The sequence below is a fragment of the Hermetia illucens genome, chromosome 4 (genome assembly GCF_905115235.1).
Source record: "Hermetia illucens chromosome 4, iHerIll2.2.curated.20191125, whole genome shotgun sequence".
Taxonomy (NCBI): domain Eukaryota; kingdom Metazoa; phylum Arthropoda; class Insecta; order Diptera; family Stratiomyidae; genus Hermetia; species Hermetia illucens.
The window spans coordinates 49,192,867-49,206,841 of NC_051852.1; the positions used below are offsets into that span (position 1 = coordinate 49,192,867).

General features: G+C 42.6%; 1 protein-coding gene across 13 annotated transcripts in view; it reads right to left on the minus strand.

Annotated features, from left to right (window-relative positions):
* Positions 1–13,975, minus strand: part of LOC119653720 (mucin-17) — a 238,151-nt gene that overhangs the window by 72,178 nt on the left and 151,998 nt on the right. For 4 of the 13 annotated variants that reach the window (XM_038058624.1, XM_038058623.1, XM_038058622.1 and 1 more), the window contains exon 1: positions 3,044–5,481. The exons of 6 other annotated variants lie outside the window; for them this stretch is intronic. In XM_038058624.1, coding sequence (XP_037914552.1) covers positions 3,044–3,986 — 943 coding nt within the window. In that variant the 5' untranslated portion in view covers positions 3,987–5,481. Of the gene's footprint in view, positions 1–3,043; positions 5,485–13,975 lie in introns of those variants that run through there. 3 more of the 13 variants (XM_038058615.1, XM_038058613.1, XM_038058614.1) reach the window with 2 other exon arrangements.

Consider the following 13,975-nt stretch of genomic DNA (forward strand, 5'->3'; position numbering starts at 1 on the left):
ATGCTATCACATGTTGGATTGCAATAAATTCCCATGAAAAGGACAATTTTGCTAATAATCGAAGAATTTGCACCAAACTTTTCAATCTTGTGCGATTTGCGATGGGCTATAACATTAAACCTATACTTCTAGGATCAAGGCAAGTTTCCAGTCAACTTTATTTGAACAGATATTGACGTGGGAGCTTTTTTGAAGTCAAGACATCATATTAACTTTTTTGACTCTTGATTTATGTCTGTACTTTTTCACCCCTTGCTCCCTAATATTTACAACCAATGTCAAAGCGTATTCTTGCACCAGAAAAAATAATTAAGAACTTTTATTCGATACCTTACGTCGCTATTTTCGGTGCAAAAAAAATTGAACTCTCCTTCTGCATGCATAAAGACCCCCATAAACTCTACATAAAATAATGTCCCTCACAGCATGGGTGAGGTTCAATGTACAACATTGCCAAAACTTTCACATCAATAAGTGAAATGGTTTCCGAATAAATTGCATATCACAGACAGATCGTTGTGGACCAAAGTGGCTAGGCAAAGCACGCCCTGAATTTAAAACCAATGTGTAGGAGAAAAATGTATAGCGGAGCTCTGAACTCCAGTACCATTGGCTTTTAAGAGTAAGTAAGCAATTCGAGGTGCAACGCAGGCAGGTATATAAAAACCGAAAACGATGATTCATCCTCTAAATGAATCCTCCTGAAAGAAAGTGGAAGTACTTAAACTGCCTTAATCCGGCAAAACTAACATCGCAGGGTTATTGAAAAGGAGGAGGGCATCACTAGAAAGAAAGAGAAAAGAAACAACCAGCAGAGAAAGCATAAGAACTCCGCTCAAATGTTACCCTAATTAATTTCTCTGTCAAACGCGGATATCCTGCGAAAAATTAAAGGCGATCCAAACTAGGAGATTATAGAGGATGTTACGTCTATAATAAGAAAAACACAGAAAGAAGAACTCTGTGGACTGCAGAACAGCCGATATTAGATACATCAATATGTATGGTTGCCATTTACCCCTCGGTAGGGTATAGCGCGTCAACCACACCTATGCACCATCGTTTGCGGTTACCTGAAAAGCGCTTCAGATCCCTCACGATTCTTTGAAATGCCTGCGCTACTTTTGTGAGTCATATGCCTTTAGAGCGATCCACTCGTCAGCCATCTTTCTGGAGTGTGTTCCACTGCATGGAATTGTCGCCCCTCCTTAATGTGTGGGTTATCGAATGCCATTTTTGCCACCCGATCACGATGCGTACAAGTGCCAGGCCTGGAGCCGACGAAGTTCTTCGTTTGTTATAGTATCAGGCCGCCGTACCCCGATGATACGATGCAGAAATCTGTTGACGACCTTCATAGAGGGCTGCTGAGCCAATACGATCTACATAAATACAATGCTCCCAGAGAAGCTAACGCTAAGCTAAGACCAGGAAAAGGGACAGGATTTTAAGGTTTTGTTTAAAACAAAACCTGATTGAAATCAGTTTAATGTCTGTCTGTCTGTCCGTCACACGCATTTTTCTCGGACACGGTTACAGCGGTTGTCACTAAATTTGGTGAAAAAGTGCGAACTGTGAACGCATACAGGGAGTTACATCATTTACGTTGAATTTAAAGGAGGATCCCCATACACGCAAAAGGGGTGTGTACATTTTTTTTCATCAAATGTAGTCATGTGGGGTATCAAATAAAAGTACTTTCCGAAGTTCCGGTTAGTACTTTCCGAAGCCGGTTAGTACTTTCCGAAGCCGGTCTTAGTTTTGACATTTGTTGGAAAGGTGAGGAGGATCATTTCTTTAACGGGTCCATTCTCAGAAACTACCCGACCCAAAAATCTGAAAAAAATCAAGAGGCATCCCAGGCCCTAAAATACCCTCCATACCGATATTCTTTCAAATAAAGTTAATAGTATATTACTCTAATTTTCAGTAATTGGTAGCTAGAAAAGTCCGTTAGGGTCATCCTAGCACAAGGAAATTTTGCAGCAATGCAGACTATGATATAGAGCATGATCATATCAAGTTTGGTGGAAATCGCACCATTACTAACAAAGTTATAATAAGTCAAGTTGCCGTCACTTTGCAAATTCAAGACTATAAATGTCAATATCACCCGAAAGCGGATACTTTCACATAATATATGCATATCTTTATATAAGAAATACAGAAAACCTTTCATATCTGAAGCGTCCAGCTTCCGGTTTCCCGACTTGTTTCTTTATTGCAGAATCTCCAGTGGGAGAAAGCATTTCGCAAAAGACTGCGACAAAGATGTGGTAAGGAGGCAGAGGACACATTGGACACATTGCAGGAAGCTTCTCGGGTCGACGATACATGACATCATTAAACTTAATACAAAGATGAGGTTATCACAAATAAACCTCAATCACTGCGAAAGCACGTGAAACGAGAAATCCTCAAAATCAAAGCAGGTCTGATCTGGTGAAGGAAACTCGATCAAATATATTGGGGTAGTAATACATGAAAGGCTAGTAGAAGAGGCAACCAAGGCCAGAGTACAGGATCAATGGCTAGTCGAGGAAAGGCTCATCCAAAGAAGAGTGACAATGGGATAACTTTCACCGGACCCGGTAATAGACCCTTCTCCCTACGACCCTCATCGAAGAATATCTTCTACTGGCGCGTTCGATAACCTGTACTATTTGGCAAAGGAAATGGGTTACAATGCAGAAGGAGCACACCGACTGATACCAAAGATTGAGCCTGAGTTTATGCGTAGCCTTGGTGAAATAAATTATTCATCATTTGATAAGGGGATTGCAGAAGCCATTTACATCACATCGAACCTGATAGAGGTCCTTTTTATGGAAAGTGCGCAGATGCATGGGAGGATCCAGTGTACAACTTGTTCCACTGCTTAAGATTTACGGGGGAAACGAGAAAAGCTGCGAGGGAGGCGGAACGGAGATGGTTACGCACTTATACTTGCACAAGGAAAAAATGCGAAATACTATTTTCCATTTTCAAAGATCCTTGCAGCTAAAACTATATTATAAAGCTTTTAACAAAAACATAAATATACCCATCATATAGTGACGAATCCATTTCTTTTTCGGGGGCGGTGTAGCAATTGTGTCGATATTTTCCCGTCGATCTCCTTGGGTATCCTTACAAGGTTTCGGCGACGGTACAGTTTCAATATTTTGCTGCTCCTTTTGATTGAGACAGTGGTTGTTTTGTAATTGATTTTTCTGATGAACGGGAGATGTTATTGCTGCTGATTGTCGCGATATCGCGATTGTCGAATCATCATCCATCTTACACTTGCTAATGGAATTTCGTGGCAGTGGAGTATCTGACTGTTGCAAGGGTGCAATTGCTTGTTTTACGGATCCACACGGAATGTTTTTACTACTATGATTTCTGCTCATTTCAACGTTATTAGGAACACGTTCGTTTTCTAATCCGTTTACGTTATTTTCTGGTGGTTTTTGTTTAGTGCTAAAATCACTGACAGTGAACTTTTCACCGTTCGTAATTATGTCGCTGACTTTTTGGAATTTACTAAAATTACAACAGCTCGGTATAATATCACAGCTTAAATTCTGATTGTTATTAATTATCATTTTGCTATTTGTGTTCGCGTTAAGAAGAGCATGAGGGTTTAGGTGGCAACTGTTAAGTTGTTTCTTAGGCGATGCTTGGGTCAAGGGTAGTGGCATTGTTGAGAGACCACGTTGCGAATGGACATTCGTCAAATGAACATTCTGCATCCGAACACATATCCCGATATCGGTTAGAATTGCACTAGCACTGAAAGGAGGGGCTGGTAGGCCACTGACAGACGAGGCAACAGATAGATCTCTCGGTGCAAGTGACCAATAAGGTACACCGCCCAGTGAGGGTGCGGGTTGTGATAGACACGGTCGCGTTATCCTTGTGTTGTATTCCAAAGGAGAACTCGTCCTCTTGTTACTTGCACTTTTGGGGCTAACATTTCGAGTATCCTTTTCGCGATTTTGCATAGTTCTACCTTCCTTCGAGGGTTCGTCACAATTCTACTGATTAAAAGGCGAAATCACCTCCGCCCTGTCGTTGCAAAGTTACACTTTCTATTCGCCATGGGACACTCTATTATGATGCGCGCTTGCCTTCATTTACTGTTGCTCTAGTAGCGGAGGACAACTACACAACGATTCAAATTTTATGACGGAAACATCCCCGAACTTTATTTAAAAATACCGAAAACACTGAACACAATTCTGTCAAAAAAAAGTATGGAAAAAGAAATTCAGAAAATCAAAAATAATTTTAACGATTCTCTTCGGATTAGACGGGGAGAGCGTAAGAGTATCTTTTACAGATGGGACTTTTCTTGTGCAATGGTTTGTAGTTTATTTCGGTTCTTCGAGCGTTGCTAGCTTGAGATCTTTTTATTTATAATTTCATTTCGTTTTATTCCTTGATTATTTCAGTAGCACTCCCACGCCATTTGATAAAGTCACGATTTTATCAGAAGCAGTCCTGAATTGTGATACAGTTTTAGCTCATTGTTCCAGTAGTTCTCCTAGGCTTCGACGAGTCCTTGATGATTTTTGTTTATAAACTGCGACCCATAATAACACAATCCAATCTCAAGAACAGTTCCACGCATGCTTCTTCATTAAATATCGATGGAAAAATTTCTGTTTTTTCCCGAGTATATCACTCCAAGGGACCGCTCTTTGCAAACCTGATGAACAGCGACTGTCTACTTCCCATGAATTTCCCTCATTCATCGAGCACGAATGGAAAGTTCAATATTTCCACCTCGAGTGCAGTAAGTTGGCTCTACAACTTCCAATCTATTTGTTGCGTCCGTTCATGTAATCCGAAATCAAACACTGATAAGTCGGTCCGCACTAGAGCTCCCCGTAATCACCGCAACGTAGTTCCACCTAACCGAACGGAATCGGCAACCAATCATTCCGGTTGAATGTCTACAATCATCTGTTGCAGGGAAACTTACTCACTCGGCTCGTTCTTGACCCGGGTTAACTGTTCTGCGGAACCCTCAGCGACTGTTCGCAATCTCAACTGAAAGGAATTACGACACATGCACATGACTCCCGGCGTGAGCAGATTAAATATTTGTCGTACTTCACAAGGCAACCCACAATAACGAGTTTTTGGAGGAGGACCAGCTACCGCAACTAATCAATTGCTTCCAAAACCTGCCGTAAACAATGCACTGAGTAAGAGTCTTAGAACGGACGGCACTCACTATATACTCTGCGATGCACACGGAACACGACCGTTTCAATAAATTCCCACTAATCTAAGCAGGATGCAGATAAATCTATCGAAAACTACAGGAACGCAGACCAAATGCACTGGCTCTGAAGGACATCTAGACCGTGGTCAAAACTCAATCTGGATTGCTGACTAGCTCCCACTGCCAGTCAACCAGAGACCCTAGAAAATCAACAGAACAAGCAAGTGTCCGACTTCGCGACAGATTCGCGAATGAATCGAATCTATGGCAAAAAGCTTCTCGATTTCAGTCTGAAATCGTCCACACATCGTCATATAATTCTCGTACGTTAGATACTCCCAATATAGATACTCCGCTATATTGGCGAATAAGGCAGCGCGTTTACCTTGAAGATAGGGGGAATTGTCGGTCACTGTTCGCTCTGCTCGTTCTTCTGCGGTGCCCACAGACAGCCAGGGAGCGTAAGGCAGCGTGTTTTCAGCTGGAGCTCCACATACGTAGGCCGGGTCGGGGCGAGCAGGCATCGCCTCTGTTGTTCAGGGGGCATCGTGCTCCCCAACCAGACCCGCTCGAGGATAGAATGCGAGAAATCTCGCGTACGCTCGTCAGCCGAGCACTTCGAAATATCTTTAAATACACACTCAATTGTACGCTGGGTGAATGCATGTTGTCCCCCTGCTACACTGCCCTGGTTCTTGCATACCAGCCAGGGTCAGCAGACCCAGATACAAACAACCTCCCAGCTCGCCCGCTCCACCAGCTCTCTCTCATGTGCGCAATCACGTTTCTGCTGCTTACAAAGTGTAAGGTGTCTACTCTCCCACTGAAGTGTTTCCTTCGCCATGTAATTCGTGCACAATGGAGGCAACATCACGTTGCTCCACTGGCGGTTCCACGCTCTCGGCTCCCCTTTCTCCGGACTCGCTCCCCAGTGCAATGTGTGACTTTCAATGCGAATCTCCTCGCACTTTACGCCAGCCAAGATACCAACTTGTGTGTGGAAGACGACAAAAGCAAGTTCAATAGACACCACTCCAGCGGGCCGGGTCCAGGCGTGCTACCCCCAGGGGAATGAACGTTCCGGTGAGCGAATGGACGACCTACGAGCAGCAACTTTGTTCCGTGCTAATCTACATGCTTGATTGCTTGTTTCAGATACTTTCTAATAAAAGATGACAAAGTTCCGAAAGGGGAAGATTGCCATTCTGGAAAAGTTCATAATCCACCGAGTGAGGCGGAAAGGGGGCCGGGCAGGGTGGCGCAAAATTAGATGAACTTTCAAAAATTGCTGAAAGCAAGACGCTAGTGCTGCACGGTTGTGTTTGTGGATGTTTCGTACTTTTAAAAGTATTTAATCACATGATAGATGCGTATCTATCGAAGCGAATCTCAAGCGGAGAACAAGTTGAGCGCAGACCGGAGTTGACGACAATCCGAGCAGACGTTGGATACCTTTGAAGGTGAAATGTTACGGCACCCAAACACCTTGGGGCCATGCAATAGCAAACAATGCTCGTGACGTGTGAGACTAGTCCACCTTTAACAACAAATAACAGCAAACAAAACAGCGTATAAACACGTAAGATAACTGTCCGCCTACTAAAAAATGTGTACAGTAGTGCGTGAAAGTATTGAGAATTGTGACAGAGAGCCATGATACCAGACAGTGTTACTGAGTTGTTACAGAATAGTGATAATTGCCAGCTCCTAATTTGCATAGATGCGGTCTATGTTCACGTAAGATATTGGATATATCTAGATGTCCCCCTTGCATGGTCGCCCCTTCCCAGTTATTCATCTGAAAGTTTCCGGACATCGAAATACACCTAAACAGTGTTTGCAATTTAGATACATGAGGAAGGCTAGGGTAACTTCCCTCTCAGTCCTGAAACCGTTTTGTTACCGGAAACCACAAATGAAGATAATTGGTGAGCTAAACATAGTGGCACAGGAGAAATGCTACTGTGGCCTGTGACGATAGAACATTTTAAGGCAGGAAGGACTTTGTTAGGTACGACCGTTTCTGGCTCAACCGCTCAACCTTTGCCTTACATCTGGTCAATGGTGAGTAGCGTGGCCAGTATTCAGTATATAAAAGCGGAAATGCAAAACCTTCTGTCGTTCGTAGGAAATCACTCCAGGCTTCCACGTAGCTCGACTAAAAATGGACGTACTGGTTCTGCACTTTCAAAAAGGATTACTAAGTGACATAATGTGATAGAGGAAGAAGAATTTGATTTCAGTATGGGTTTGTTCTGTTATTCAGGTGAAGGAGGATTTAACACAGAATTATTAAGGTTGAAACGTCCTTTCCAAGATAATATGACAATTATCGGACGTTTAATTCTAAGTATTAATCGAGACCCACCTAGGCTTCAGCCTTCACTGCAGTGCAGTTTGGTACTCTTGGAGAAGTTATTTTTGCTTCTTTGCCTTTGCGTCTTAATCTTCCGTGGACCAAATTTAAACAAAATAAATTGAAAAAATACGTGATGTATTGCCTGCGGCATGTGCTTGTGCAACATTCCATTCGCCTTGCCCAGTAACAATCTAACAAAAGAGTGCATTTAGTATTAGATGTGAGAAAATGATTGTTCTTTTTATTTGTTCGAAGTAAACGCATTTGTTCCTTTCTTTAAGGAAATATATAACCTTAGCCCATCTTTCTGGCACTTCTATGGATTCCGCACCGAAAGAATTCCTCATCTTGACTGGCGATCCAGTGAGATACCCATTTTTCGGCACTTGGTGCAGACTCGAAACGCTGGTTACCTAATCCTTGAGCTTTTGACCTAAACAAAGGATAGATGGGGCAATCTCTGATGAATATGGCAGGTGGGGTAACACCTCCCAGCCGAGTATTCGCAGTGTTTCCTCGAAAATGACTCCGTCGTGCCTGTCCTTCCATTCTGCCCATTTTTCTCGCAGCGCCTGGTTCAGACGCAGTAGTTGCTGCCAGTAAAGGTCTGTCGTTACCGTTTGACCATGTTTCGGGACCCCGTGGTCACAGTATATCTAATAGGCAGTACCCACACTAAAATCCCCCGACTTGCAAATGTATTGCGGAAACTTATCCGTCCACATGATCGGCGCTAAAGAAGGACAAACCATAAACTTCGTCAAATTCTGTTGGCAAAAGAGAGGTGAAAAGAATATGTCAGTCATGGCACTAATACGTTCCCACCCATCTACCCAAAAGTAGTTTCACGTATTCACTTATAAATAGACAAAAACGTGCCAATCTCACCAACCCATTGGCAAGTCCGGGCGGCATGTCAAACACAGCTGATCAGGTTTTCGTTATATTCCGCTCATGCTCAAGGGCGTACTCGCACTGATTTCTCTTCTTGAGGGGCAAGAGGGAGTATAGTAGCTGTCTAGTATCTACCTGTGCCCGTGGTGATTCACTCCTTTCTGGTCCCACCAGATGCATAGCGCGGTCTTCTTACTGTGGATTTTCCTCTTTTCACCTAATGCGTCAGCAAGCTGCTGTTACGTTTTACAGCAGTCTTCGTCCAATAATGCTTACAATTTTACATTTTCGAACTTCTTCTTCGGTCATCCATGATCTTTGCCTTCTACACTGAGGTCGCCATATTTGAACCGCTGAAATCACTTTTGGTATATGCAAACTGTGGACTGTACTTTGTAATGGAAAAAATTATATGTATTTTTTTGTTTTTGCTGCCGCCAACCTTGAATTTGAAATTCAAGGTCGAGGTCAGCGAAAGCAAAAATCAGTGGAACCTGAACGGCCGAGCATAGCGAGATATCGCATTTATTTCAGCACGATCCAGAAAGACCCCCGACTGGGGAAACTCGCTTCGAGGGCAATCGCCGATGGCTTTTGGGTGGACGGAGTTAGAGACAAAGGAAGTGGGAAATGAGTTTTCTATATTCGATGATAGGAAGAGGTTGGAAGTCAGAATTTGGGAAAAGTTAATCGCCAAGTTCAGTTTTCTAACATCTATAAGTAGTACATGAAATATTACGATTTTTCAGGTAGGTAGAAAACACAGGGAGGCTGTGGGTATTCTGAACCACTTTTTTTTTGTGGAGCAAACTGCTATCGGCTACTAATTAATGAAAACCTCAGACGGAAGTCAGCTTCGATTTTCTGTTCGCTTATAGGGGGAAACGTCTCTGCGATCCTTTTATCGTATTTTATACATAATATGCTGACTGCACGGAATCTCCTGGGTTTCAAACTATCTTACATTCGCAAATCCTATGAATACCCATCCAATGGTCTACACGAGGACCATGTAACGAAAGGTTATAAGCGTCCACATCGCGCTTCTCATGTGAACATCGGTGATTACCAATTATTTTGCAAAATTTCAGAAAGGTCTGTCAAATGCTGACATAACCCATCCTCACAAGATGAAGGAAACACAACTGGAAATTCTATTCTATTCTAGATAGATAGATAGATAACTACATAAAGGTATTGCTTGCATTTATTCGGACTCTGCAAGGTCAAGTCAAAGGTTCAGAAGCTACTGGACGAAAGTGGCTACCTCTGCATAAGAAGGAGGACCTAAACCCGCGATATTGAGCGTCGCCTCCATTCGCCAGCACTTATTTGAATAGTCCCGCACGAGGTGGTTCTTCAAGCCTGGCGCAAAGGCGAATACATTTCCGGCGGGAATGGCAACAAGAAGGCTTGAACTTCCGGTCTTTATAAAATTAATCTTAATGAGGTGACAAAAAATCACACAATTTTTTTATTAATGCAGGCAAAGGTCTTCTAATATTCAATGAAAGACAGCCTGAGAATACATAAAATCGTGTATTTTTTATAGTTTTGCATAAAATATTGTCAAATCTTGTTAACAAACGATTGGCAACTGGACCTTGAGAGCTCTTAATGAAAGGGGACACGTGAAATTTTGTTTAATGACACCTGAGCAACTGAAAGAAGGTAAACTTACAAAGAAGGCGACAGGAAACCGATGGTGCCATTCACTAACCGACATGCCACGCGCAGATGAATCGTTGTTACAAATAAGGAATCCATCATTCCTGCTATTTTTTATTTGTCCTTGATTCACTCAAAAACTATGAGCACGATAATCTCCGATCGTCACTGCGGCTCGTGCATTGCATTTATTAACCAACTCACCAGTTCAGCGAAAACTCTACCACACTTTCGGCTGTCTATAGACTTTTCGTCTCTTCGCTTTCGGGATAAACTCTGTATGGTTATTGGCAGTAGGTACAGCTCAGTGATGCTACGTCATAGACCATGCCGAATAGTTTGTCTGGATGTAATGGAGGCTGGCGAACTACATAAGGATTCGATTCGATGCATTAGCCGCAATATTGATTGTCACTCAATAAAAAATTTAAAGCCCAATTCAAAAATTTCCGGCGCAAATGACCGTCATCGATTTTAAGTCAGGACCATCTTGCATGTTAGCCAAAATCTTAAAATACGTCAAAGAGTCATCCTAACTGTTACGAACGGGAGAAACGTTATGAAAGTCCTGGGGTTTTAACGTGAGTATCTGCTGTGTAGGCATAATCCCACGATCCTCTTCGGACACGGATTGATTTGGAGACCACAATCAGAGCCCCGCCATGACTGGCACAGCGGTACTGGTTTATACTAAGTGCAGGCTCAGCATTCATACCAGTAGATGCAAGGCCTATCTAACACCTCTGCTGCAACTAAGGGGTACGGCACCCGAGTTGTACAGCATAACTCCACGCTTGAGCTCTGAGGAACTCTGCCCGCGATATAGGCATAACCACAACCACCATGAAACTCCCACAAGGAGGCAAACCGCAAATAACCGGGCCGAAAACACATCCTCCAGGAATTCTCCTGGAGCATGGGCTCTCAGAGGGCCATCCCCGTTCCCATGGTAGCAGATAACCTCCGATGAGGCTTCGTAGCAAGAGCCACTTCAGATGAGTCCTTTGCAGACGCGGCTCTCATTGCTCTTCTCGAGTACGTGGGGACCACCATTAGCTGTCAAAATTCAATCATCTCTATTGGGAAGTATTATATATGCAGTTTCACATTGGATTGATGCAAAAGTCTTTGCTATCTTTAAATAAAAGAAATGATGTTGTGTGAACCAATTGATGCAAATCATAAAGTAGAGCTTAGAGTTTGTAGGAAAATTGGATGGTAACTATGCATTCTGGGATTATTTTTAGGGGCACAAAATGAGCCTTTTTGTGTATGTTCACTTTATGTGCTAGAGGGAGGAGTGGGAGGGGTTGGAGAGGTATAAGGTTATCGGGTTGTTGAGCTACATGAAAGTTGAGACACTTTGCCAAACTTGACGGGAGGAATGAAGACTTCCAACCTTATTCTTATTTTAACGCAAATCTAATTGCTTTGTACACCATTTAAAAACCCTCTAAAACGGTTTTATTACTCAAAATACAAATTCAAAGACCGACACATAACTTTATTACGATCAGAGTGTCATAAAAATTTATCCAATATCTGCTCGTATTTCTCAAAAATTTTATTTCTACTTAAGTAGACGAAATCACCCAAAACACATGCACACATATCTCGAAACAGACAGACATTATGTGAGCTACTCTTATGGTAAAAGTCACTATCAGGGTGCGCATTGTTACGATAATTTGTATGACAAAATGTTAACGAATGTGTAAGACATTACGAGCAATTTCGTGAGCATTTAGATAGAAATAGACTGGCTGGGCCATGTATAAAGCACCTCCCTCTGTTGCGCCCTTATCGCTCCAGCTAATATTTTTATTAGGACTTGCCTAGTCATAGTCGTTATTTCTACGCGGGTAGATTTTATTATTGAGAACGCTACGAAAAGTATGCGATATGTGACGCGAGAATGACGATAAAGATTGATGTACACACTTGGACAGAGCTCGATTCCGGAAATCTTTTCAGCTTTTCTTATAACATTTCAGTCTAATTGAAACTGTTTTGAGGAATAATTATCGAAGGCCGTAAACCGTAATGTATTATGGAAAATGCTATTAAAACCAATAAATCCTCGAATGATGAAGTGAGGATTATTTTACCCGAAATTGTTATAAAATCACGGCTAAACCTTACAACAAGTCGGGAAATCGGAAGTTGGTATGAAAGGTTTGGTTGCTTCTTCTGTGAGATATGAAAGGTTTGGTTGCTTCTTCTGTGAGTATATTTAAGTGTAGAACTATTCCATTTGCACGTAGCCCGTTCTGTGTTTGCATATAGCATGTCTGACTACCCACTTCAATGTGATATTAATATTTCATCATCATCAACGGCGCAACAACCGGTATCCGGTCTAGGCCTGCCTTAATAAGGAACTCCAGACATCCCGGGTTTGCGCCGAGGCCCACCAATTCGATATCCCTAAAAGCTGTCTGGCGTCCTGACCTACGCCATCGCTCCATCTTAGGCAGGGTCTGCCTCGTCTTCTTTTTCTACCATAGATATTGCCCTTATAGACTTTCCGGGCGGGATCATCCTCATCCATACGGATTAAGTGACCCGTCCACCGTAACCTATTGAGCCGGATTTTATCCACAACCGGACGGTCATGGTATCGCTCATAGATTTCGTTATTGTGTAGGCTACGGAATCGTCCATTGTCATGTAGGGGGCCAAAAATTCTTCGGAGGATTCTTCTCTCGAACGCGGCCAAGAGTTCGCAATTTTTCTTGCTAAGAACCCAAGTTTCCGAGGAATACATGAGGACTGACAAGATCATAGTCTTGTACAGTAAGAGCTTTGACCCTATGGTGAGACGTTTCGAGCGGAACAGTCTTTGTAAGCTGAAATAGGCTCTGTTGGCTGACAACAACCGTGCGCGGATTTCATCATCGTAGTTGTTATCGGTTGTGATTTTCGACCCTAGATAGGAGAAATTGTCAACGGTCTCAAAGTTGTATTGTCCTATCCTTATTCTTCTTCGTGTTTGTGTTTGACCAGTGCGGTTTGATGTTGTTGGTTGATTCGTCTTCGGTGCTGACGTTGCGACCATATATTTTGTCTTGCCTTCATTGATGTGCAGCCCAAGATCTCGCCTCAATGGCCGCCTGCTCGATCTGGATGAAGGCAGTTTGTATGTCTCGGGTGGTTCTTCCCATGATGTCGATATCGTCAGCATAGGCCAGTAGTTGGGTGGACTTGAAGAGGATCGTACCTCTTGCATTTACCTCAGCATCACGAATCACTTTCTCGAGGGCCAGGTTAAAGAGGACGCATGATAGTGCATCCCCTTGTCGTAGACCGTTGTTGATGTCGAATGGTCTTGAGAGTGATCCTGCTGCTTTTATCTGGCCTCGCACATTGGTCAGGGTCAGCCTAGTCAGTCTTATTAATTTCGTCGGGATACCGAATTCTCCCATGGCCGTGTACAGTTTTACCCTGGCTATGCTATCATAGGCGACTTTAAAGTCGATGAATAGATGGTGCAACTGTTGTCCATATTCCAACAGTTTTTCCATCGCTTGCCGCAGAGAGAAAATTGATATTTAGTTCCAGTAAATTTACAGGGGAGAGTCAACCTTGAGCTACTGTAACTTTGTTAGTAATAGTATGATTTTGATCAAACATGGAGATAATATGCTTCATATTATATTTTATACTACTACCAACTTTTATAACTCTCGGATAAACTTAAGGGGGGTTTTACCCATTTTCCCCACAAATACGATAATATACTATTATTAACTTAATTTGAATAGATGTTGATATGGAGAGTATTTTCAGGCCTGGGCACCATATAGAGGCAGCCTTACGAATTTTTTCAGATTTTTCGG